General features: G+C 44.9%; 1 protein-coding gene across 1 annotated transcript in view; it reads left to right on the top strand.

Moving 5' to 3' along the window:
• rnf217 (ring finger protein 217) overlaps nt 1-20,918 on the top strand; it is a 192,068-nt gene that overhangs the window by 116,605 nt on the left and 54,545 nt on the right. The window contains exon 4 of the mRNA XM_072499277.1: nt 4,137-4,338. Within this exon, the coding sequence (XP_072355378.1) occupies nt 4,137-4,338 (202 nt within the window). The remainder of the gene's footprint in view (nt 1-4,136; nt 4,339-20,918) is intronic.

Genomic DNA, 20,918 nt, shown 5'->3' with positions numbered 1-20,918 from the left:
TCAAACTGGACACAGGTGCCTCCGCCAACCTGATTTCGCAGGTGGACTTCAAGAGAATCAAGAAGCCCCCTACAATCCTTCCAGCTGCCTGCAAACTCCTGGACTACAATGGAACCGCAATCAAGGCACTGGGGTCCTGCCATCTGCAGGTGTCCAGCCGACACACACAAGCAAGCTTATGCTTCGAGATTGTTAAACCAGACAGGCCGTCCCTGCTAGGTGCGCACTCCTGCAAGCAACTGAACCTCATTCAAAGGGTCTACACCACGACGCTGACCCACTTTGATCTTCAGGCCAGCATTGACGACATCCAAACCCAGTACCCAGATGTATTTAGCGGGATGGGCACGCTGCCATACGAGTACAAGATTCTACTGCGGCCTGATGCCAAGCCAATGGTCCACACACCACGACGTGTCCCTGCTCCACTGAGAGAGCGCCTGAAGGCAGAGCTCACAAGTCTACAACAAAAAAGCATCATCTCCAAGGTCACTGAACCAACCGACTGGGTCAGCTCGATGGTGTGCGTAAAGAAGCCTTCGGGGGACCTACGCATCTGCATTGATCCCAAGGATCTAAACAAAAACATTATGAGGGAACATTACCCATCCCAAAGAGGGAAGAAATCCCAAGTGAGATGGCACACGTGTGCTTCTTCACAAAATTGGACGTACCCAAGGATTTTGGCAAATCCATCTTGAAGAATCCAGCAGAAGGCTCTGCACCTTCAACGCACCTTTTGGCAGATTCTGCTACAACCGAATGCCATTTGGCATCATCTCGGCATCAGAGATTTTCCATCGCATCATGGAACAGATGATGGAGGGAATAGAGGGGGTTCATGTCTACGTTGACGGTATCATAATCTGGTCCACAACCCCAGAGGAACATGTGTCGCAACTCAAGAAAGTATTCCGACGCATACATGAACATGGCCTCAAGCTAAACAGGTCCAAGTGCTGTTTTGGGACATCCACGCTGAAGTTCCTGGGCAATCAGATTTCGCAACACGGTGTGCGCCCAGACACAGACAAAATTAAAGCCATCGAGGCAATGAAAGTCCCCGAGGACAAGAAGGCAGTACTGCGCTTCCTGGGAATGGTCAATTTCCTTGGCAAGTTCATCCCAAATTTGGCCACACACACCAGGCCCTATGCAACCTGGTGAAAAAAATCAACCGCCTTTGAGTGGAAGGCGGAGCACCGAACAGAGTGGCTGGAGCTGAAAGCCATGTTCACCACTGCACCGTCCTTGCAGTCTTTGACCCAGACCGAGAGACCAAGATAGCCACAGATGCGAGTCAGGATGGCATTGGGGCGGTGTTGCTTCAAAGAGACGACACGTCATCCTGGGTACCAATAGCATACACGTCATGGGCAATGATACCCACTGAGACTAGATATGCGCAGACTGAGAAAGAATGTTTAGGTCTTCTCACTGGCAGCCTCAAATTTCATGATTATGTCTACGGCTTGCCAACATTTACTGTTGAGACAGATCATAGGCCTCTGGTCCACATCATCCAAAAGGACCTGAACGACATGTCGCCTCGTTTGCAGAGAATTCTGCTCAAACTCCGGAGGTGTGATTTCAATTTCGTGTACACACCTGACAAGGAGCTAATCATCGCCGATGCATTGTCCCGCTCCGTCAACTCACCCAGTGAACCACTGGAGATCATCCAGCACATTGACTTGCCAGTACAAATGTGTGCAAGCACTCTCTCAGTAACAGATGAGAAGACCTTTCTCAACCGAGAAGAGACGGCCAAAGACCCCCTGTTGCAGCGAGTCATCTTCAATGGCAATGGCTGGCAGAAAGGGCAATGCCGTCAATTCTACAACGTCAAGGACGATCTGACGCTGATCGGCACCCTGCTGAAGCTGGAAAGGATAGTCATCCCGCTACGTCTCCAGAGCATGGTGCTGCGGCAGATTCATGAGGGACACCTGGGCGTAGAAAAGTGCAGACGCAGGGCCCGGCAAGCTGTCTACTGGCCCGGCATCAACCAGGACATTGGTCTTGAACTGCTCTGCGAAACCTGTCAGAGGTTCTAACCAGCGCTGAGCAAGGAGACGCTCTAACCAGCGCTGAGCAAGGAGACGCTCCAACCACATGACCTAGAGACCTCTCCGTGGTCCAAGGTTGGCATTGACCTATTCTACGCGAATGGTTGCGACTATATCTTAATCATCGATTAATTTTTGAACTATCCTGAGGTGCTGAAGCTGCCAGACTTCACCTCACGAACCGTCATCAAAGCGTGTAAAGAGACATTCTCATGGCATGGCATCCCGAAGACCGTCATGAGCGACAATGGCCCGTACTTCCACAGTCGAGAATGGTCCATGTTTGCCAAGAGCTACAATTTCAGGCATGTCACCTCCAGTCCGCACGATCCGCTGTCCAATGGCAAAGTTTTGAAAAAGAGGTGCACATCGTGAAACAGCTCATCCGGAAGGCCTCGGACTCCGCTTCCAACATACACCTTGCACTACTTGCGTACTGGTCGTCTCCCTTGTCCACTGGCATGTCGCCAGCTCAACTGCTGATGAACAGGGACCTGCGGACGACACTTCCAGCCATACACCTGCCCAACCTTGATCACCTCCCGGTGCTGCAGAAGGTGCAGCAGCTTTGCGACAGCCAGAAGCAGGGCTATGGCGCACATGCCCCCGATCTGGACGTGCTGTCCCCGGCAGACACGGTCAGGATTAAGATACCAGGTGGTGGGTGGTTTGTTCCGGCTGTCGTTCGACAGGCCACGCCAGGTCCTATGTCATACGTTTGGCTGATGGCTCCATTGTGCAAAGGAATCGAAGGGCACTGCGAAACGTTGCTTGCCCCCAACCACTTTCCCCTCCATTTCCACATGTCGAATTGCCATCTCCAGACACCTCGAACAACGAGGCCACCAGTCGTGCCTCCCACTCGCCTGTCAAGACACCGTCATCCCCTCCACCAGCTCTCCGGCGGTCGACGAGGATCTGACACAAGCCTCAGAGGCTGGACTTATGAGCATTTGTTTTGTTTGTTCTGTTCTGTATTCCTCAGTCAGTCACATTAGACAGACACATTCACATGTGCATACATCTAAAAGAAAAAAAAGGGGGCAGATGTCATGATCTGCAAACATGCAACCAATGAACACTCAGAACAGGACACAACCAATGGACAGTCAGGACACTCAGAATCACCACAAAGGGGCATGACATAAACACTATAAAAGGGATGAGGCACTCCCACCCTGCCTCTTTCCACAGACAGACATCTAGAGAGTTAGACAGGGTTGATCAGCAGCATCACACCCCAGCACGTGGCTTCGAGCAAGCTGGTAGAGTTAGACTGAGTTACTACAGTTAGATTAGCAGTGTCGAACTCATTTGAGAACTGTGTTAATAGTTCAATAAACACGTTGAACTCATTTCAGAATCTGGAGCATCCTTTAGTTAAGACTGCATCAAGTAGCAGCCTGTGTTATCCGAAGCAGAATATCACAGCAGTGTGGTCTCACCAGAGCACAGAGCTAGATTATTTTACTTATTCTATTCTCCAACTACTTTTCAATATACCCCATTTTCATTATATCCCATTTGCTGCTATCTTTCCCACTCGCATATGTAGTTTAGAATATTTTTCACTGTTTCCTCTTCAAATTTAAAGAACAAGTAAAGCACTTTTCAGAATGTGTAAAGCTTGCACCTGTCATTGATTGCAACCAAAGTAGAGTCTTCCCTTTTCCCTCACGCCCCGCCCCATATTTACTATCTAATACAATGAGCATTTACTATCCTGAGCAATGATTTGGAGCACCCTTATTAATTTAATTAAAGCTGCAGTCCCTCAGTGAGCTTGCTTACCACCAGCTGTCCTTCAGCTGCTAAATGGAAACACTTTGTTTCTTTAGCAGAGCCACACTCTTGGGGATGTCGCTGCATACATCGGACTTCAGTGGTATGGTGAGAGATTAAAAAGTTGCTTCTCCACCTCGCATGGTTTTAATAATATGACCAAACTGACAGGTTACGTGGTTTGAGAGCTGTAGACATATAGCCTAACTCCTTCGAGGGATTTTTATGATCTTTGCTTAAAATTGTGCCCTAATGCACGCTGCTAATTTTGTTTTGCAATAAAAGATTCATATCCAGAGGACAGAAGGTTGCGATCACATGAACTGCTCGCAGTGCAACACTAACTTTTGCTACCGCTGTGGGGAGATGTATCGGCAGCTTCGTTTCTTTGGTGACCATACTTCGAACCTAAGTATTTTTGGATGCAAGTATCGCTACCTCCCTGACAGGCCACATTTACGAAGATTAATCCGGGGTTCTTTCTGCGGTAAGCTTTAGGGAAAACAAAGAAAATTTCCTTTCTTTATTTCATAGAGAAATTGTAAACTCAATCTTTTAGGTTTAGATTTTATCCTGTGAGGTAAATCTGAGAACCTGCTCCTGTGTTGCCCAGTTAATCAATAGCTTTCTGATGGCAGTTCATTCTCTATGATGCCTTAATGCACAGAGCATTTGCAATAAAGTGGATGAACTAAGCGAGCAGATAGATATAAATGGGTATGATATAATTAGGATTATGGAGACATGGCTGCAGGGTGAACAGGGATGGGATCTGAATGTCCCAGGGTTTTCAGTATTGAGGAAGGAAAGGCATAACAGAAAAGCTGGTGGTGTGGCACTGCTGGTTAAAGAGGAAATTAACACAGTAGTGAGAAAGGATATTGGCTCTGAAAATGTGGAATCTGGATGGGTAGAGTTGAAATGAAATGAAATGAAAATCGCTTATTGTCACAAGTAGGCTTCAAATGAAGTTACTGTGAAAAGCCCCTAGTCGCCACATTCTGGCGCCTGTTCGGGGAGGCTGGTACGGGAATTGAACCGTGCTGCTGGCCTGCTTTGGTCTGCTTTCAAAGCCAGCGATTTAACCCTGTGCTAAACCAGCAGTATTCGAGAAATACCAAGGGACAAAAAACATTAGTGGGTGTCATATATAGACCTCTAAACTGCAGTGGTGAGGTTGGGAATGGCATTAAACAAGAAATTAGAGATGCATGTAACAAGGGAATATCGGTAGATCATGGGCGATTTTTAATCTTCACATAGATTGGGCAAATCGAATTAGCCACAATGCTTTAGAGGAGGAATTCCTGGAGTGTATACGGGATAGTTTTCTTGACCAATATGTGGAGGAACCAACTAGAGAGCAGGCCATCTTAGACTGGATACTGTGTAATGAAAAGGGAATCATTGCCAATCTGGTTGTACGAGACTCCTGGGGGTTGAGCGACCATAACATGATAGAATTTTTTAGCAAGATGGAGAGTGAAGTAGTTGATTCAGAGACTAGGATGCTGAATCTTAAGAAAGGGAACTATGAGGATATGAGGCAAGAGTTGGCCTTGATAGATTGGGGAGAGTTACTTAAAGTGATGACAGTTGATAGACAATGGCAAACATTCAAGGAACGCATGGAGGAACTACAGCAACTGTTCATTCCTATCTGGCACAAAAGCAAAGGGGGTAAGAGGGCCAATCCATGGCTTACAAAGGAAATTAGAAATAGTATCCGATACAAGGAAGAAGCATACAGATTGGCCAAGAAATATAATAGGTCTGAGGATTGGGAGCAGTTTAGAATTCAGCAAAGAAGGACGAAGGGATTGATTAAAAAGGGGAAAGTAGAGTACGAAAGGAAGCTTGCAGGAACATAAAGACTGACACTAAGAGTTTCTACAGGTATGTGAAGAGAAAGAGATTGGTAAAGAGAAATGTAGGCCCCCTACAGACAGAAACAGGGGAATGCATAATAAGGGACAAAGAAATGGCTGAGCAATTGAATACATACTTTGGTTCTGTCTTCACAAATGAGGACACAAATCAGATCCCAGAAATGTTGGAAAATGAAAGTTTTAGTGAGAGGGAAGAACTGAGGGAGATCAACATTAATAGAGAAATGGTGCTGGGAAAACTGATGGGATTGAAGACTGATAAATCCCCAGGGCCTGAGAATCTGCATCCCAGAGTTCTTAAGGAGGTGGCGCTGGAAATAGTGGATGGATTGGTGGTCATCTTCTGGAATTCTATAGACTCTGGAACTGTCCCTGCAGATTGGAGCATACCTCACGTCACTCCGATATTCAAAAAGAGAGGCAGAGAGAAAGCAGGGCATTAAAGGCCCGAAAGTCTAACATCGGTAGTGGGGAAACTGCTTGAATCCATTATCAAGGACTGGAGCGTGGAACACTTAGAGAGCAGTGGCAGGATCAGTCCGAGTCGGCATGGATTTATGAAGGGAAAATCATGCTTGACTAATCTGTTGGAATTCTTTGAAGAGGTAACCAGTACAATCGACAAGGGAGAGCCAGTCGATGTGGTATATTTGGACTTTCAGAAGATGTTTGACAAAGTCCCGCATAAGAGATTATTGTGTAAAATTACAGCACATGGGATTGGGGGAAATGTATTGAGATGGATAGAAAACTGATTGGCAGAGAGGAAACAAAGAGTAGGGATTAATGGGTCCTCTTCAAATTGGCAGGCAGTAACTAGTGGGGTACCACAGGGATTGGTGCTGGGTTCTCCAACTATTCACAATATATCTAAATGATTTGGATGAGGGAACAAAATGTAACATCTCAAAGTTTGCAGATGATATCAAATTAGGTGGGAGGGTGAATTGTGACGAGGATGCAGGGATCCTCCAGCAAGATCTGGACAGGTTGGGCGAGTGGCCAAATCAATGGCAGATGCGGTATAATTTGGATAAGTGTGAGGTTATTCACTTTGGAAGCAAAAACAGGACGGCAGATTACTACCCAAATGGTTGTAAATTGGGAGAGGGAAGTGTGCAGCGGGACCTGGGTGTCCTTGTGCACCATTGGCTGAAGGTAAGCATGCAGGTGCAGCAGGCGGTAAAGAAGGCTAAGTATGTTGGCCTTCATTGCAAGAGGTTTCGAGTGTAGAAGCAGGGATGTGTTGCTGCAATTGTACAGGGCCTTGGTGAGGCCCCCCTTGGGGAGTATTGTGTGCAGTTTTGGTCTCCTTCTCTAAGGAAGGATGTTCTTGTTCTCGAGGGAGTGCAGCGAAGGTTTACCAGACTGATTCAAGTGATGGTGGGACTGTCATATGAGGAGAGATTGACTAGATTGGGATTGCTCTCGCTGGAGTTCAGAAGAATGAGGGGGGGAATCTCATAGAGACTAATAAAATTCTAACAGGACTAGACGGTGTAGATGCAGGGAAGATGTTACCAATGATGGGTGTGTCCAGAACCAGGGGTCACAGTCTGAGGATTCAGGGTAAACCATTTCAGACAGAGATGGGAGACATTTCTTCACACAAAGAGTGGTGAGCCTGTGGAATTCATTACCACAGGAAGTAGTTGATGCTAAAACTTTGAATATATTCAAGAGGTGGCTGGATATAGCTCTTGGGGAGAATGGGATCAAAGGCTGTGGGGAGAAAGCAGGAGTAACCTAATGAGTTGGATGATCAGCCATGATCGTGATGAATGGCGGAGCAGGCTCGAAGGGCCAAAAGGCCTCTTCCTGCTCCTGTCTTCTATGTATCTATGTAATTGTACGATGCTATTATCTAACCAATCTGTCGTACTGAATAATCTCATTGATTTGTATCAGATTGGAGCCTTGACTGGTTCATCTTTCTGTTCTTTGGACACAATCATTATTGAACATTTTAAACAATTGACATAGTAAATATCAGTATGTCCTTGTATGACTTATGTGGACTTTATCCTACATGGGACCGGGCAAACTATGGGAGGCAGGACACCTCCACCCATACAACATATTGAAACCCATAACCAGTGAATGCTTAGCAATGAACCACTGATGGAGGGATGCAGTTATATGGGGTGATTTTCCTCTCACCAAAATTCAACACCAAGGTTGCGAACAGTCAGTGAGACATTGGTGACTAGGGAGCTCTGCCTTCAGTCCTTTATCACAAACAATGCAACCTTCCCGGCTGAAGTCTGTCATTTGCTGCCCAAGGGCCTTGATGTAGGGGAGAAACAGTAGAACGATTGGGGTCCATGGTGACTTCGGTGGCAGCCATGAGCTTATCGGTCGCGCACCAGGTAGATTTTCGCCCTTTCTGCCCAGCTATTAATGGGTGATTTTTGTGCAAAAAGTGCAAAGCGAGTGGAGGGTGTTTCTCCCCCAGAATGGGATGTCGGCGGGTTTTCACACCCGGCAAAAGCCCTGGCTCAAGTTGGAGGATACGCGTGGCAATGCACCAATGGAGAAAATGGCAAAGGGGGAAGTATTGTAGATGTTGTTGACGTCGTCGACGTCTGCCACGTTGCCTGTGGAACAGTTGATGGACTTTATCAAGGGGACCTTTCAGCAACAGCGAAAAGGGATGCAAGAGGACTGGTCCATGGCAATCGAGGGAGCAGTAGCCTCTTTTCGCGAGACTCTGGATCTGGTGGAGAAGCAAGGGGTGAGTATCTGAGAGGTGGAAAGGGCAGTGTCGGACCATAACGTCCAGATCGTGTCATTGGAGGCAGAGATGGCGATGCAGGAGGAGGCCTCCAAGGTGCTGAAGGCAAAGGTGGACGATAAGGAGAATTGGTCCAGGCGGCACAATCTGCGAATTGTAGGTCTGCCGGAGGGGGTGGAGGGAACAAGTACCACGGGCTACGTTTCAAAGATGTTAGAGAAGCTGGTCGAGGAGGGGAGGGTTAGTGTTACATTAACACTGCAGTGAAGTTACTGTGAAAATCCCCTAGTCGCCACATTCCGGCACCTGTTCTGGTACACAGAGGGAGAATTCAGAATGTCTAATTCACCTAACAAGCACGTCTTTTGGGACTTGTAGGAGGAAATCGGAGCACCCGGAGGAAACCCACGTAGACACAGGGAGAACTTGTAGACTCCACACAGACAGTGACCCAAGCTGGGAATCGAACAGCAACAATGCTGACTACTGTGCTACCGTGCCGCCCACTCGAGACAAGGCAACTCGAGACTAGCTAGGAAGGGAATCCGATCCGACTTTATCAGGACATTGGAGCTGGCCAAACGGTGGGCAGGGTTTAATAAGGACAAGGCGATGCTCTTTCAGAACAAGGTCCGGTTTGGGGTGTTGTACCCGGCCAAACTTTGGGTGACCTTCAATGGCAGTGAACATTACTTTGCGACTCGGAAGGATGCGGACAACGTCGTCAAGTAATGTGGGTTGGAGGAAGGCTGTTTTATGGCTTTTTATGTGTATATACAAGTTCATAATTGATATGTTTTTTGCTTTGCTTTTGCACATGTTGGTTTTGTACTGGTTGGTTGTTGGGGTGATGGTCCCGAGTGGTGGGTCAGTTTTGGAGCTCTGGTAGGGGGTTGCCTGGGGAGGGACATTTTGAAGGAGTAAGAAAAGCAGTTAATCAGGAAAACAAATGGAATGTTGGCATTTATAGCAAAAAGGAATTGAGCATAAGGTAAGGAAGTGTTGTTGCAACTGTACAAGGCATTAGTAAGACCACACTTGTGCATAGTTTTGGTCCTCTTATTTATGGAAAGATGTAGTAACATTGGAGGAGTTCAGAGGAGGTTCACTCGAATGATTCCAGAGAGGAGGAGTTTGTCGTATGAGGAGAGATTGAACAGTTTAGGCCTATACTCTCCAGAGTTTAGAATAATGAGGGGAAATCTAATTGAGGTATACAAGATGATAAAAGGTATGGATAAAGTAGACGTGGAGCTGAAGCTTCTCCTTGTGGGGCATTCTAAACAAGTGCTCATAATCTTAGAATAAGAGGTAGCAAATGTAAAACAGATTTGAGGAGAAACTACATCTCCCAAAGGGTTGTGAATCTGTGGAATTCGGTACCCCAAAGTGTGGTAGATGCAGGGACAGTGAGTAAATTTAAGGAGGAGTTAGATAGATGTTTAATTGGTAATGGGTTGAAGGGTTATGGAGAACGGGCAGGACAGTAGAGTTGAGGCCAGAATGGGATCAGGTTTGATCACAATGAAGGTGTTAGGCTTGGGAGCCTGAATTGCCTACTCCTGCTCCAAGGTCATGTGTTCTAGGGAGGAGATGCTCTGGCTGATTTCGCAAACCAGCTCTTGATCTGTAACATTGTAGGTAGCAGATGAGGAACACATATCAGGCATGATAGAATGGCAGAGCAAACTCAATGGGCTGAATGGCCTAATTCTGCTCCTATTCCTTATGAACGTATGAACTACGGTAATGGAAGCAGAATGGGGGTTTTGGGTGGAATTCTTTGTGTTGATCTCCATGTGGGAGTCGCAATGCTGGTAAACCAAAGCAGTATGGGTGAGGAGATGCAGCAGGTAACCAGAGGGGGTGGCCATTTTTGGTGGGCCCAAGCTACAGGGTTGGACGGGATCTGTGCTAGGTGGGGATGGCGGACTTTAGTGCTCTTGTGGGTGCTCAAAATCCCCTGGTGAGGATAGTAACATGGAACTTCCGCAGTCTGTGTGATGCGGTTAAATGGTCTCGGGTGTTGGTGCAGATATGGCTTCTCTTCAGAGGACACAATTGCGGATGAAGGACTAGACACAGTTAAGGAAGGGATTGGTAGGGCTAACGGAAGTTAAGGGGGCTTGCGACCCTGTTTAGCAAAAAAGGTGACATTTGTGGTGGCCAGGGAGGTGCGGGACCAGGGTGGGAGGGGTTTGTGATGGTTAGTGGGGTCCGGACAGGGGTGTTGGTTGTTTTAGTTACTGTATGTGCACCCAACTGGGACAATGCAGACTTTGTTAAGAAGAAGTTAGCACCATCCCCGACTTGAATTCACAACAGCTGATAAGGGGGGCATGACTTGGGCCCATATGGGTTTTTCCCGAGGATGGAGGATATGAGAGATATGTGGGAAGGGGCCGGCGAATCACACTCCTATGTTTGGTGTGCACAAAGTTGGGGGGTTTTGGGCTGCGGTTTTCGAGATTCTGTCAGAAATAGTGGGGTTGAGGATGTTGCTGTGCTGTTTGGTGGCGACATTTGGTGTTTCGGACCTACCGGAACTGCTGGAGGAGAGGGGGGCCGATGTGGCCTTCGCCGCTCTGGTTGCACAGCGGCGAATCTTACTGCGTTGGAGGTCGGAGGTCGATGGTGCCACTAGGATCTCGGCTTGGTTGGGGGATTGTATGGATTTTTAAAACTGGAGAAGAACAGGTTCGCTCTGGGAGGAGCGGGGGGGGGGGGGGGGGGGGGGAGAAGAGTCAGGAGATGGGTTCTATGTAAGCTGGAGGTGTTCTTTCTGTCTTTAAAGATCAGTTTGCCGCTAGCGGTGTTGGGGGGGGGTTTGGGGTAGTTTAGGGGAGAAAAGGGGAAAACATAACAAATAACAACAGTGTATAAATGTGCCTGTTGTTTGTGTATGTTATTGATTGCGTTTGGAATAAAATATATATTTTTTGAAATGATTGGGTTCTAAAATCTGATTCCGTTATTCTCTCCAAATTTGTTTCTCAGTTCATCAATTCTATTTTAATAAGTAATTTGAGTTGGAGTTTGCAACCTTGGTGTCATATTGGACCCTGAGATTAAGTGATTGATTTATTGTCACATGTACCGATCTACAGTGAAAAGCATTTTTCTGCGGCCAAGGGAACGTACACGGTAGAAAACAAAAATTGACAAATGGTGATTGGTTACAGTGCTGAATAATGGCCAAACCAAGCACATACATGAGCAAGAGCAGAATAGGGCGTCATGAATAGTGTCTTACAGGGAACAGATCAGTCCGAGGGAGAGTCGTTCAATCTAGTAATTTTCATAATCCTTAATTGTCACATGTAGGCTTACATTAACACTGCAATGAAGTTACAGTTACTCCAACTGGCGCCTGTTCGGGTGCACAGAGGGAGAATTCAGAATGTCCAAATGACCTTACAGCACGTCTTTCGGGACTTATGGGAGGTTAATCCCAGAGCTGAAGGGGTTGGATTACGAGGAGAGGTTGAGTAGACTGGGACTGTACTCGTTGGAATTTAGAAGGATGAGGGGGAATCTTATAGAAACATATAAGATTATGAAGGGAATAGATAGGATAGATGCAGGCAGGTTGTTTCCACTGGCGGGTGAAAGCAGAACTAGGGGGCATAGCCTCAAAATAAGGGGAAGTAGATTTAGGACTGAGTTTAGGAGGATCTTCTTCACCCAAAGAGTTGTGAATCTATGGAATTCCTTGCCCAGTGAAGCAGTAGAGGCTCCTTCATTAAATGTTTTTAAGATAAAGATAGTTTTTTGAAGAATAAAGGGATTAAGGGTTATGGTGTTCGGGCCGGAAAGTGGAGCTGAGTCCACAAAAGATCAGCCATGATCTCATTGAATGGTGGAGCAGGCTCGAGGGGCCAGATGGCCTACTCCTGCTCCTAGTTCTTATGAAACCCACACAGACATGGGGAGAATGTGCAGACTCTGCACAGTGACCCAAACTGGGAATCAAACCTGCCGTTGTGAAGCAACAGTGCTAACCACTGTGCTACCGTGCTGTCCACTAGTATCTGTGGGGAAGAAGCTGTTCCTATCCATGGCAGCACTAAGACCATTTTTTTTCATCAAAAACGTCATCCAACTCCACCCTGCCTCAGCTCATCTGGTGCTGAAACCCTCATCCATGCCTTTATTCTTTCAAGGCTTGATTATTCCAATGCACCTCTGGCTAGCCTACCAAATTCTACCCTCCGGAAACTTGAGGTCATCGAAATCTCAGATGCCCTTTGCACTAAACCACGTTCCCCCATTACTCCAGAGCTTGCTGACTGACATTGACTTCTTGTCGAGCAATGCGTTGATTTTAAAATTCTTGTGTGTTTTCGATTTATTTTACACCCTCATACTCCCTGTCTCTATAATCTCCATCCCACAACCTTACAAGATCTCTGTGCTTCTCTAATTCTGGCACCTTGAGCACCCCCCCCCCCCCCCTTTCCCCCCCGATTTTAAGACTCTACCATTGATGCCGTGCCTTCAGCTGCGTCAGCCCAAAGTTCTGAAATTCTCCCAACCACTCTTTATTCCACTTGAAGAGTTTCCTTGAAACTGCCAATTTGACCAAGCTTTTATCCGTCTTCCCTAAGAATGGTTTATATAGCTCGGTGTCAAATTTTGTTTTACCATACTGTGAAACACTATGGGATGTTTTATTATGCTAAAGGTGCTATATAAATCCAAGTTGTTATTGTTGGAGAATGGCAGTTGGTTATTGACGTTGATAGATTTGAATTTGGCGCTATGGCCCTCAAGATTAAACTCTTGATAAAGGAAAATAAATAATATACTATTTGATTGTGGGGCAATTTAATTGTTAAAATTGTCATTAATATTTAATTTTGCATTTTGCCATAGCGCAATAGATTTTACACTATCTGTAAACATAAAGTGCAGACTAATTAAATGTCTGGGATTTCATTCTAATCTTGTTCAGTGTTGAGTTCCTTGAAACCAGGCTTTTGCCAAAGCTGAAGATTTAATTTATAGAGATATTGATAATTTTAACTTTTCTGCTAGTCCTGAGTAGTTTGTACGGCTAAGTAAACACATGAGTTGGTACTATAATAGCAGCTGTGTAATTTTGGTTGACTAAAAATAAATTTTGTCAGTGTAAGTTTTAGGCCAGCTCTGCACCCATTTTTGTTCACTACAAAGCAATTTTGGATGCACAAAAGAGTGTGCATTTAGTATAAGTGTAGTGTTAACAGCAACGCACCAAGAAAATACGTGGTGAATATAATGATCAGCGCCTTTGCAGCGACACCTTAACATTCCAGCAGCATGACCAACTTCTGTCCCCAAAATTGCTCATCTAAAAATTGATCACAATAAGGGAACTGTCAGCAAGTCAGCCTGTCATAAGCACTTTGGGGAAAGCAGAACATATTACATCAGGAAACCAGGATGTTAGAGATTTCTTGTCCATTTCACCCCATCAGATATATTGCCCAAACTGATCTTTAGCAAGCAGTCACATGTGAAGAGGCTGGAACTCCGCAGCAACACAGTCTGAGACCAATGCCAGCTCCTGGAACCAAACATACATCTTAAAAAGTAGCATACAGATGACAATGTTAGCTAAGGAACTCTGAATTTGCAGTTTTCATAGAATCACAGAATGGCTACAGCACAGAGGGAGGCTCTTTGGCTAGCTATATCAGTGCTGATTCTCTGAAGGAGAAATTTGTCTCGTGCCACTCCCTGGTTTTTTTGGTTCCTCCATAACCCTGCAATTTTTTCCCTTTCAGCTAATGATCCAGTTCCATTCTTGAAAATCTCAGTTGACGTTTTCTCTACCACACTCCCCCAGTGCATCCCAGATCATATTCACTCGCTGCATGGAAAATATATTTCTTGTGTCACTATTGCTTCTTTTGGCAATTGCCTTAAATCTCTCTCTCCCCTCTGATACTAGATCCTTCGAACAATGGGACTAGTTTTTCCCTATCCACTCTCTCCAAACCATTCATAATTTTGAATACCTCCATCAAATCTCCTCTCAACCTTCACTTCCGCAAGGAGAGCAGTCACAACTTCTCCAATCTTCCCATGGAATTCATTCTTGTGACTCTTTTCTGCACCCTCTCTAATGCCGTCATGTCCTTCCTGCATTGTGATTCTCCGAACTGGACACTAATCCACTGGAGGCTGAATCAGTGTTTTATACCATGTTAACATAACTTCCTATGCCCCTATTGATGATGCCCAGGTTGCCATTTGCTTTATTAACCAATCTCTCAACCTGCCAACTTCAGTGATTTATGCATATATATACACCCAGGTCCCTCCTCCTGTATCCCCTTTAGAATTGTATATTGTATTTAATATCAGCCCATAACTTCCCGGTTCCCCAACATCGTATTTAGGGGGTACCCCAGTGATGTGCTGGGACCCCTCTAGGAGGTTCCCACCTAAGGGTTTACCCGGCAATTATCCAGAAGTGCTAGCTTCCTCTGGGTAATTGCGCTGGGGTGGGAACCCAGTCTGACAGAAGTGATTTAAATCGCTAACTCCGGATGGTTCTGCCAGTTTTACCCTGATAGTTACTTTGAAAGAGTTAGAAGCAAAAAAACACATCTAACTTCAGAGTAACTATTTTAAAAAAAACGAGAACCAGGCTCGCATGGGACACCCCTCACAGTCACAACCCCCCAGGGGACGCAACACACTACCGCACCACCTCTCTTTCTCTCTTCCCCCCCCCCCCCCCCCCTCAATTTCCCTTTATTAAGTGCAGACAGCATATCCAATGTCTCTATCAATTGTAATCCCTTCAAGTGTCTGAACTAACCTCCTTATTCGCCAAGGCCTAGGCACTATAATCAATCTTGTAAATATTTGCAAAGAATTAATTTAATATTTCCACCATGCCCTCTGCCTCCATGCATAAATCCTATTTTTGTTCTTTAATTGGTCCCACTCCCATTCTTTTTTTGCGATTTATGTGCCTGTGAAAGACTTTTGGATTCCCCTTTATGTTAGCTGTCAGTTTCTTATACTCTCACTTTGCCTCTCTCTTATTTGCTCTCCAATTCCCCTCTGGACCCTCTATATTTGGTCTGGTTCTCAATTGTATTATGTACCTAACATCTGACACAGCACACTTTTGATTCATCATAATCTCTATGCCCAAGCAACTCTGGATTTGTTTGCCCTTCCTTTTCCCCCTTGTGGGAGTATACTTAGATTGTACTTAAACTATCTCGTTTTAAAGGCAAGTCCATTGTTCAAGTTACATTTTTTCCCTGTTAATCTTTGATTCTGGGCCAGGGTCATTCTTACCCCATTAAAGTTGATTTTCCCCCCTCTATGCTGGATTGCTCCTTGCCCTTTTCCAGAGCCAACCTAAACCTTGTGATGCAATGATCACTGTCTTCTATATGTTTTCCCTACTGTCACTTTGATCACCTCATTCCCAAGAACCAGGTCTAGCAGTGCCTCCTTTCACATTGAACTGGAAACACTGTTTATATAGAAAACCCTCCTTGATACACCATTAGAAAAACAAAGATAAGTTTAAGAGATTTAAATTGGTATTGGCAAACATTCTAAATATGGTATAGTTTTAAATGGGTTTAATTTAAGGTTTCTGTGCCTGAAAGGGTAAAGCCTATAGTTAGATTCATGCTGAACAACAGTGATTGTATGTGAGGGGGTTGGTTTCAATTCCAACTATGATTCTATGGTCATTGCTGAGCAACAGGAGGCCACTTCCTGGAGGGAAGGGCTTTTCCTTATTCTTAGTTTTAATTGGAAGCCAGAGCAGGTGGAGACATGACTGGGAAGTGAATAGCTCTCAACTCGGCCAGGAGAAGCTGGATAGAACAAGGGACTTGCAAAGATGCAAGCTTCCTGAGGAACAAGATGCATTCCAGAAACCAGAGAATTGCGACAGAAATTATTTCTTACAACAACTGAAGAGAACATTGACAAAGGTATTGTTCAGAAAAATTCCAGGAAGAATATGTGTTCTGAGTTAAAGAGACAACTGCAGAAACTAGATTTAAAGTGGGACAGCAGACTTCTGAGGTAAATGGAGCGTTTGATGCCATTTTAATGCAGTCTGGGAAGCAATTGTGAACAGTGTGTACAGTCATCAAGACAAGGAAATCCTAAAGGGGTTGGTGTAAAATCCTGGACTGGATTCAGTGGAAAAGTAGCTTTATTTAAAAGTGTCATTTGGAAAACCTGGTGGATTTCAGAATGTAAACCGCTAAAGAAATGCATTATTGAGAGAGAAGATTTTAAAGCATGTTTTTGGGAGTGGAGTTTGGAACCTCTCATGGATAATCATCTCAGGGGATTCTGAAGAGAAATCCACAGGCATTAACTTGGATTCAGAGCAGTGTTTGTGTATTTGACTACAGCCAATTTGTGTGCTTCTAAGGGACTTTATGTTAATGAGACCATTGTAGCTTATGGGGTACTTGGCAATCCACGTTAATCATAAAATCTGTGTGCATTTGTTAAGATGAGGGGGAGTAAAGGTGTGTTGTCTTATAATCCAATTTTTCTATGTTTAATAAATGTTTCCTCTTGTTGTTAAAACTAATTAGTGGTCCTGTGACTCTGTTCCTCCATGTTTTATATGAATGGTCTTTTGGGCCAGGGTTCCATTCTGGGATCTCCCGTTCAGTTAAAAGATCTACTGAGATTGTGACAACACTCCAGGAACACATTCCCCTCTCTGCCTTTTACACTACTACTATCCTAGCCTAAATTCAGGCAATTGAAGACTCCATTATAACGACCCTATAATTCTTGCACTTCTCCAATTGCCTTGTAAATATGTTTCTCTACATCTTTTCCATGTAATTGGTGATCTTTAGACTACACCAAGCAATGTAATTGGACCTTTTTTTTATTCCATCGCTCTAGTCAAATAGATTCTGTCCTTGACCCATCTAGGGCATTGTCTCTCTCCAATACTATAAATGTGCTCCATAATCAATGATGCACCTCTCGTCCTTTCCTTCTGTTCTTATCTTTCCTGAACATCTTGTCCAGAATTTTCGGAAACCTGGATGGACTCTATGCCTTAGCCAAAATGGCGCTGGAATCTGGAAGCCCTGCACGGAATCTAACATCCACTGTAGTGGGTTAATGAGGGCCGGTTGTATTTTACACGTCCACAATTCACGTAGGCAATGGCACAATTAAACATGCAGCTGGCTTCACACAAACAATTTTGGTCATCCAACCTTCTGGACCATGACGGTGAGCTTTTTGAGTTCGATGAAAAGTCTAAATCCACCAGAGTTGGTTGGAGAAGTCGGATATCCCTTGGGATTGTGAAGAGAGCCATGACTGTGTAAAAACTAGATAAATTCTGTGGAACTGTAAAGCTGTGAAGTCCTTTTAAAGCCCCTGATCATTACATTTTGAATTTCCAGCTTGTAGTTGGGAAAATAAACTCTTCTTGCAATTTCAATACATGTTTGTTGACATAAGCCTGAGTGCTTTCATAGAATTTACAGTGCAGAAGGAGGCCATTCAGCCCATCAAGTCTGCACCGGCCCCTGGAATGGGCACCCTACCCAAGCCCACACCTCCAACCCATCCCCATAACCCAGTAACCCCACCCAACAATAAGGGCAATTTTGGACACTAAGGGCAATTTAGCATGGCCAATCCACCTAGCCTACACATCTTTGAACTGTGGGAGGAAACCGGAGCACCCGGAGGAAACCCACGCACACACGGGGAGAATGCGCAGACTCTGCACAGACAGTGACCCAAGCTGGGAATCGAACCTGGGACCCTGGAGCTGTGAAGCAATTGTGCTAACCACCATGCTACCCTTTCATTGTAGTATTATTTCATTTCACCTCACCTTGATACCTTGGGTCTTTCCATGGTGGATATTGAGTGAGTTGACATGGATGGTGTAAGGGCAAAGGTTGGTGGGTTATGGTGCATGTTGGCATAAGGGCTATAAAGAGCTGTGTGGGTCGTGGGTTGGCATGGTGGATGTCAGGAACTGTGGGAATTGGTAGAAAGGATTGACATGGAGTGTGTAGGGTGAATAGGTGTGAAAGGCGAGGCTAAAATGCTGTTTTTGTTGTGCTGGTATTACAACTAGACCTAACTTTTTAAACGCATTCATCGGATATGGGTGTCGTTGGCTTGACCAGCATTTATTGCCCATCCTTGATTACGCTTGAACAGAGTGGCTTACACAGCTGTTTCATAGGGCATGAGTCTACCAAATTGCTGTGGTTCTGGAGTCATATAGGCCATACCAGGTGAGGATGCCAGATTAGGTTTTACAACAATCGGCGATGGTTTTATGATCAACATTCAACTTTTAATTCCATATTTTTATTACATTTTGCATTCTGCCATGGGGGGATTTGAACTCGGCTCCCCAGAGTACCATCCTAGGTCTCTGGATTGAGTCCAGTGACAATACAAAAGCATTGTCTCCTGTGGCTGTCTCCACAATGTGCTTGGGGATAGCGGGCCCGGAACAAATGTCCAGCAAGTCGAGGTACTTTCTCCCTACCTGCATGCTTCACTCGATAGCAAAACCTCAGTCCCTTGTATCCAAGAATACTTAATACCTCTTCCTGTCCTCCTTTGACCCAACTCTCCGTTATCACCGCAAGATCATATTTCCACATGGATATTGCAACTGCAATACAGTAATCTTATTTGCTACACTCCACACGTTCACATGGATGCACTGTAACCCAATTTAGACTTCATTACTTTTCCTCTTCCACTGAACCCACCGTTATTGTACCTTACTGTTTCCTACTCCAATATAATCCGTCTGTCCCAATATTCTTTGCACCTTAATATCCCTTCTAGTATTAAGTTCTAGTTCTTGCACCTCTGCCAAGATGGTTTAAAGCCTCCCCAATCGGTCTGGTAAGAAAATTGATCCCAGATCTATTTAGATGCAACCTGTCTGGCCTGTACAATTCCCATCTCTTCCAAAACTGGTCCTAATGCCCCAAGAATCCGAAGCCCACCCACATGTACCTTTGTTCCAGATGCACATTTGATTGCTTTATCCTCCCATTTCTATACTTATTTGCATGGTACCAGCTCAGGAGATTATTACTTTTGAGGTCCTGATTGCTCATTTCCGATCTGGCTCCCTAAATTCTGACCTCCAGTCTCTTTCTCCCTATGTCATCTCCCTATGTCATTGCTCCCCCAACCAGGGAGACAGAATGCCGTCCTGGATTCATGTCTGCAGCTGCGGAGAAGCCTGTCTGTTTTCTTTACTACTTGCACTACTACCTGGTCTGGACATTGATGCTGTGATCTTCTAGGTTCTGGGGAGGTTCATCCACTCTGCTCAGCAATTTTCACACCGCATTATTGATGTAACAGACCCTGTCATCCACTGAATATCTGCATGTGTCAAATTCACCAGTTGGATGTAACAACAGCTGGAGAGGCAGATCCAGTCTTGCCAAGCATATGGCATTCTCAACAATATAAGGTGTCATTGATTCCATTCACATGAATGTTGTGCACCTGCTGTCAGTAACCTCTTTCCTTCTTATCAACAAACTATTTATGGACCCTCAGATGCATGTGACTGCTGGCAATCTAATCAATGATGTGGAGATGCCGGCGTTGGACTGGGGTGAGCACAGTAAGAAGTTTTACAACACCAGGTTAAAGTCCAACAGGTTTGTTTCGATGACACTAACTTTCGGAGCGCTGCTCCTTCCTTAGGTGAATGGAGGAAAGAGCAGCGCTCCGAAAGCTAGTGACATCGATACAAACCTGTTGGACAATAAAAATCTAATAAGTTGATGCTCGGTATCTAGAGGGATCTCGCAATGCACATAACATGAGGGAATTCAGACCTCCTTCAACGTTCAAGAGGAAAGATAGAATGCAAGGTTGGCTTCTGGGTGATATGAGCTATAAGCAGAATTTTTTTGTGAAACTCGGGCATTGCAAGAACAAATCATATTTGTTAGCCAGAAATATATTGGGGTAGCATTTTAATCTCCTAAGTTAATTAATTACATTTAGACCAATAATGCTTTCTTTCTTACATAACAATAGTGGTTTCACTTCAAAGGTACTGTAGGTAATTTGTTGTCCAGCATTCGGCATGTTCTGTGTTGCAACAAGCATGATACAATGGCAAGTATTTTTTTAAATTTGAGACTAAATTGTAGCCACATGAGTTGGCCACTTCCCGACTTAAAATGGAGAACAGCAAAGGCTGAAGGGAAATTCAGCCAACACAGGCAAAAACTAGCAAGTGCAAGTTTACTGTGTCTTAGACTCTGCAGAAACCCAGACCGCATCGATACAAGCAGCCATCTGCATAGTAATGTAGCAGCCATCTACATAGTAATGAGCGATCCCCGGGAACAATCAAAACATCTTTTTTTTTTTAAAATATGTTTTTATTAAGAATTTTCAACAATATTTTCCCCCTTACAAACA

The sequence above is a fragment of the Scyliorhinus torazame genome, chromosome 4, assembly GCF_047496885.1.
Source record: "Scyliorhinus torazame isolate Kashiwa2021f chromosome 4, sScyTor2.1, whole genome shotgun sequence".
Classification (NCBI taxonomy): Eukaryota; Metazoa; Chordata; class Chondrichthyes; order Carcharhiniformes; family Scyliorhinidae; genus Scyliorhinus; species Scyliorhinus torazame.
The sequence above is the reverse complement of the archived record's forward strand: the minus strand, read 5'-3'. Positions and strand labels throughout refer to the sequence as shown.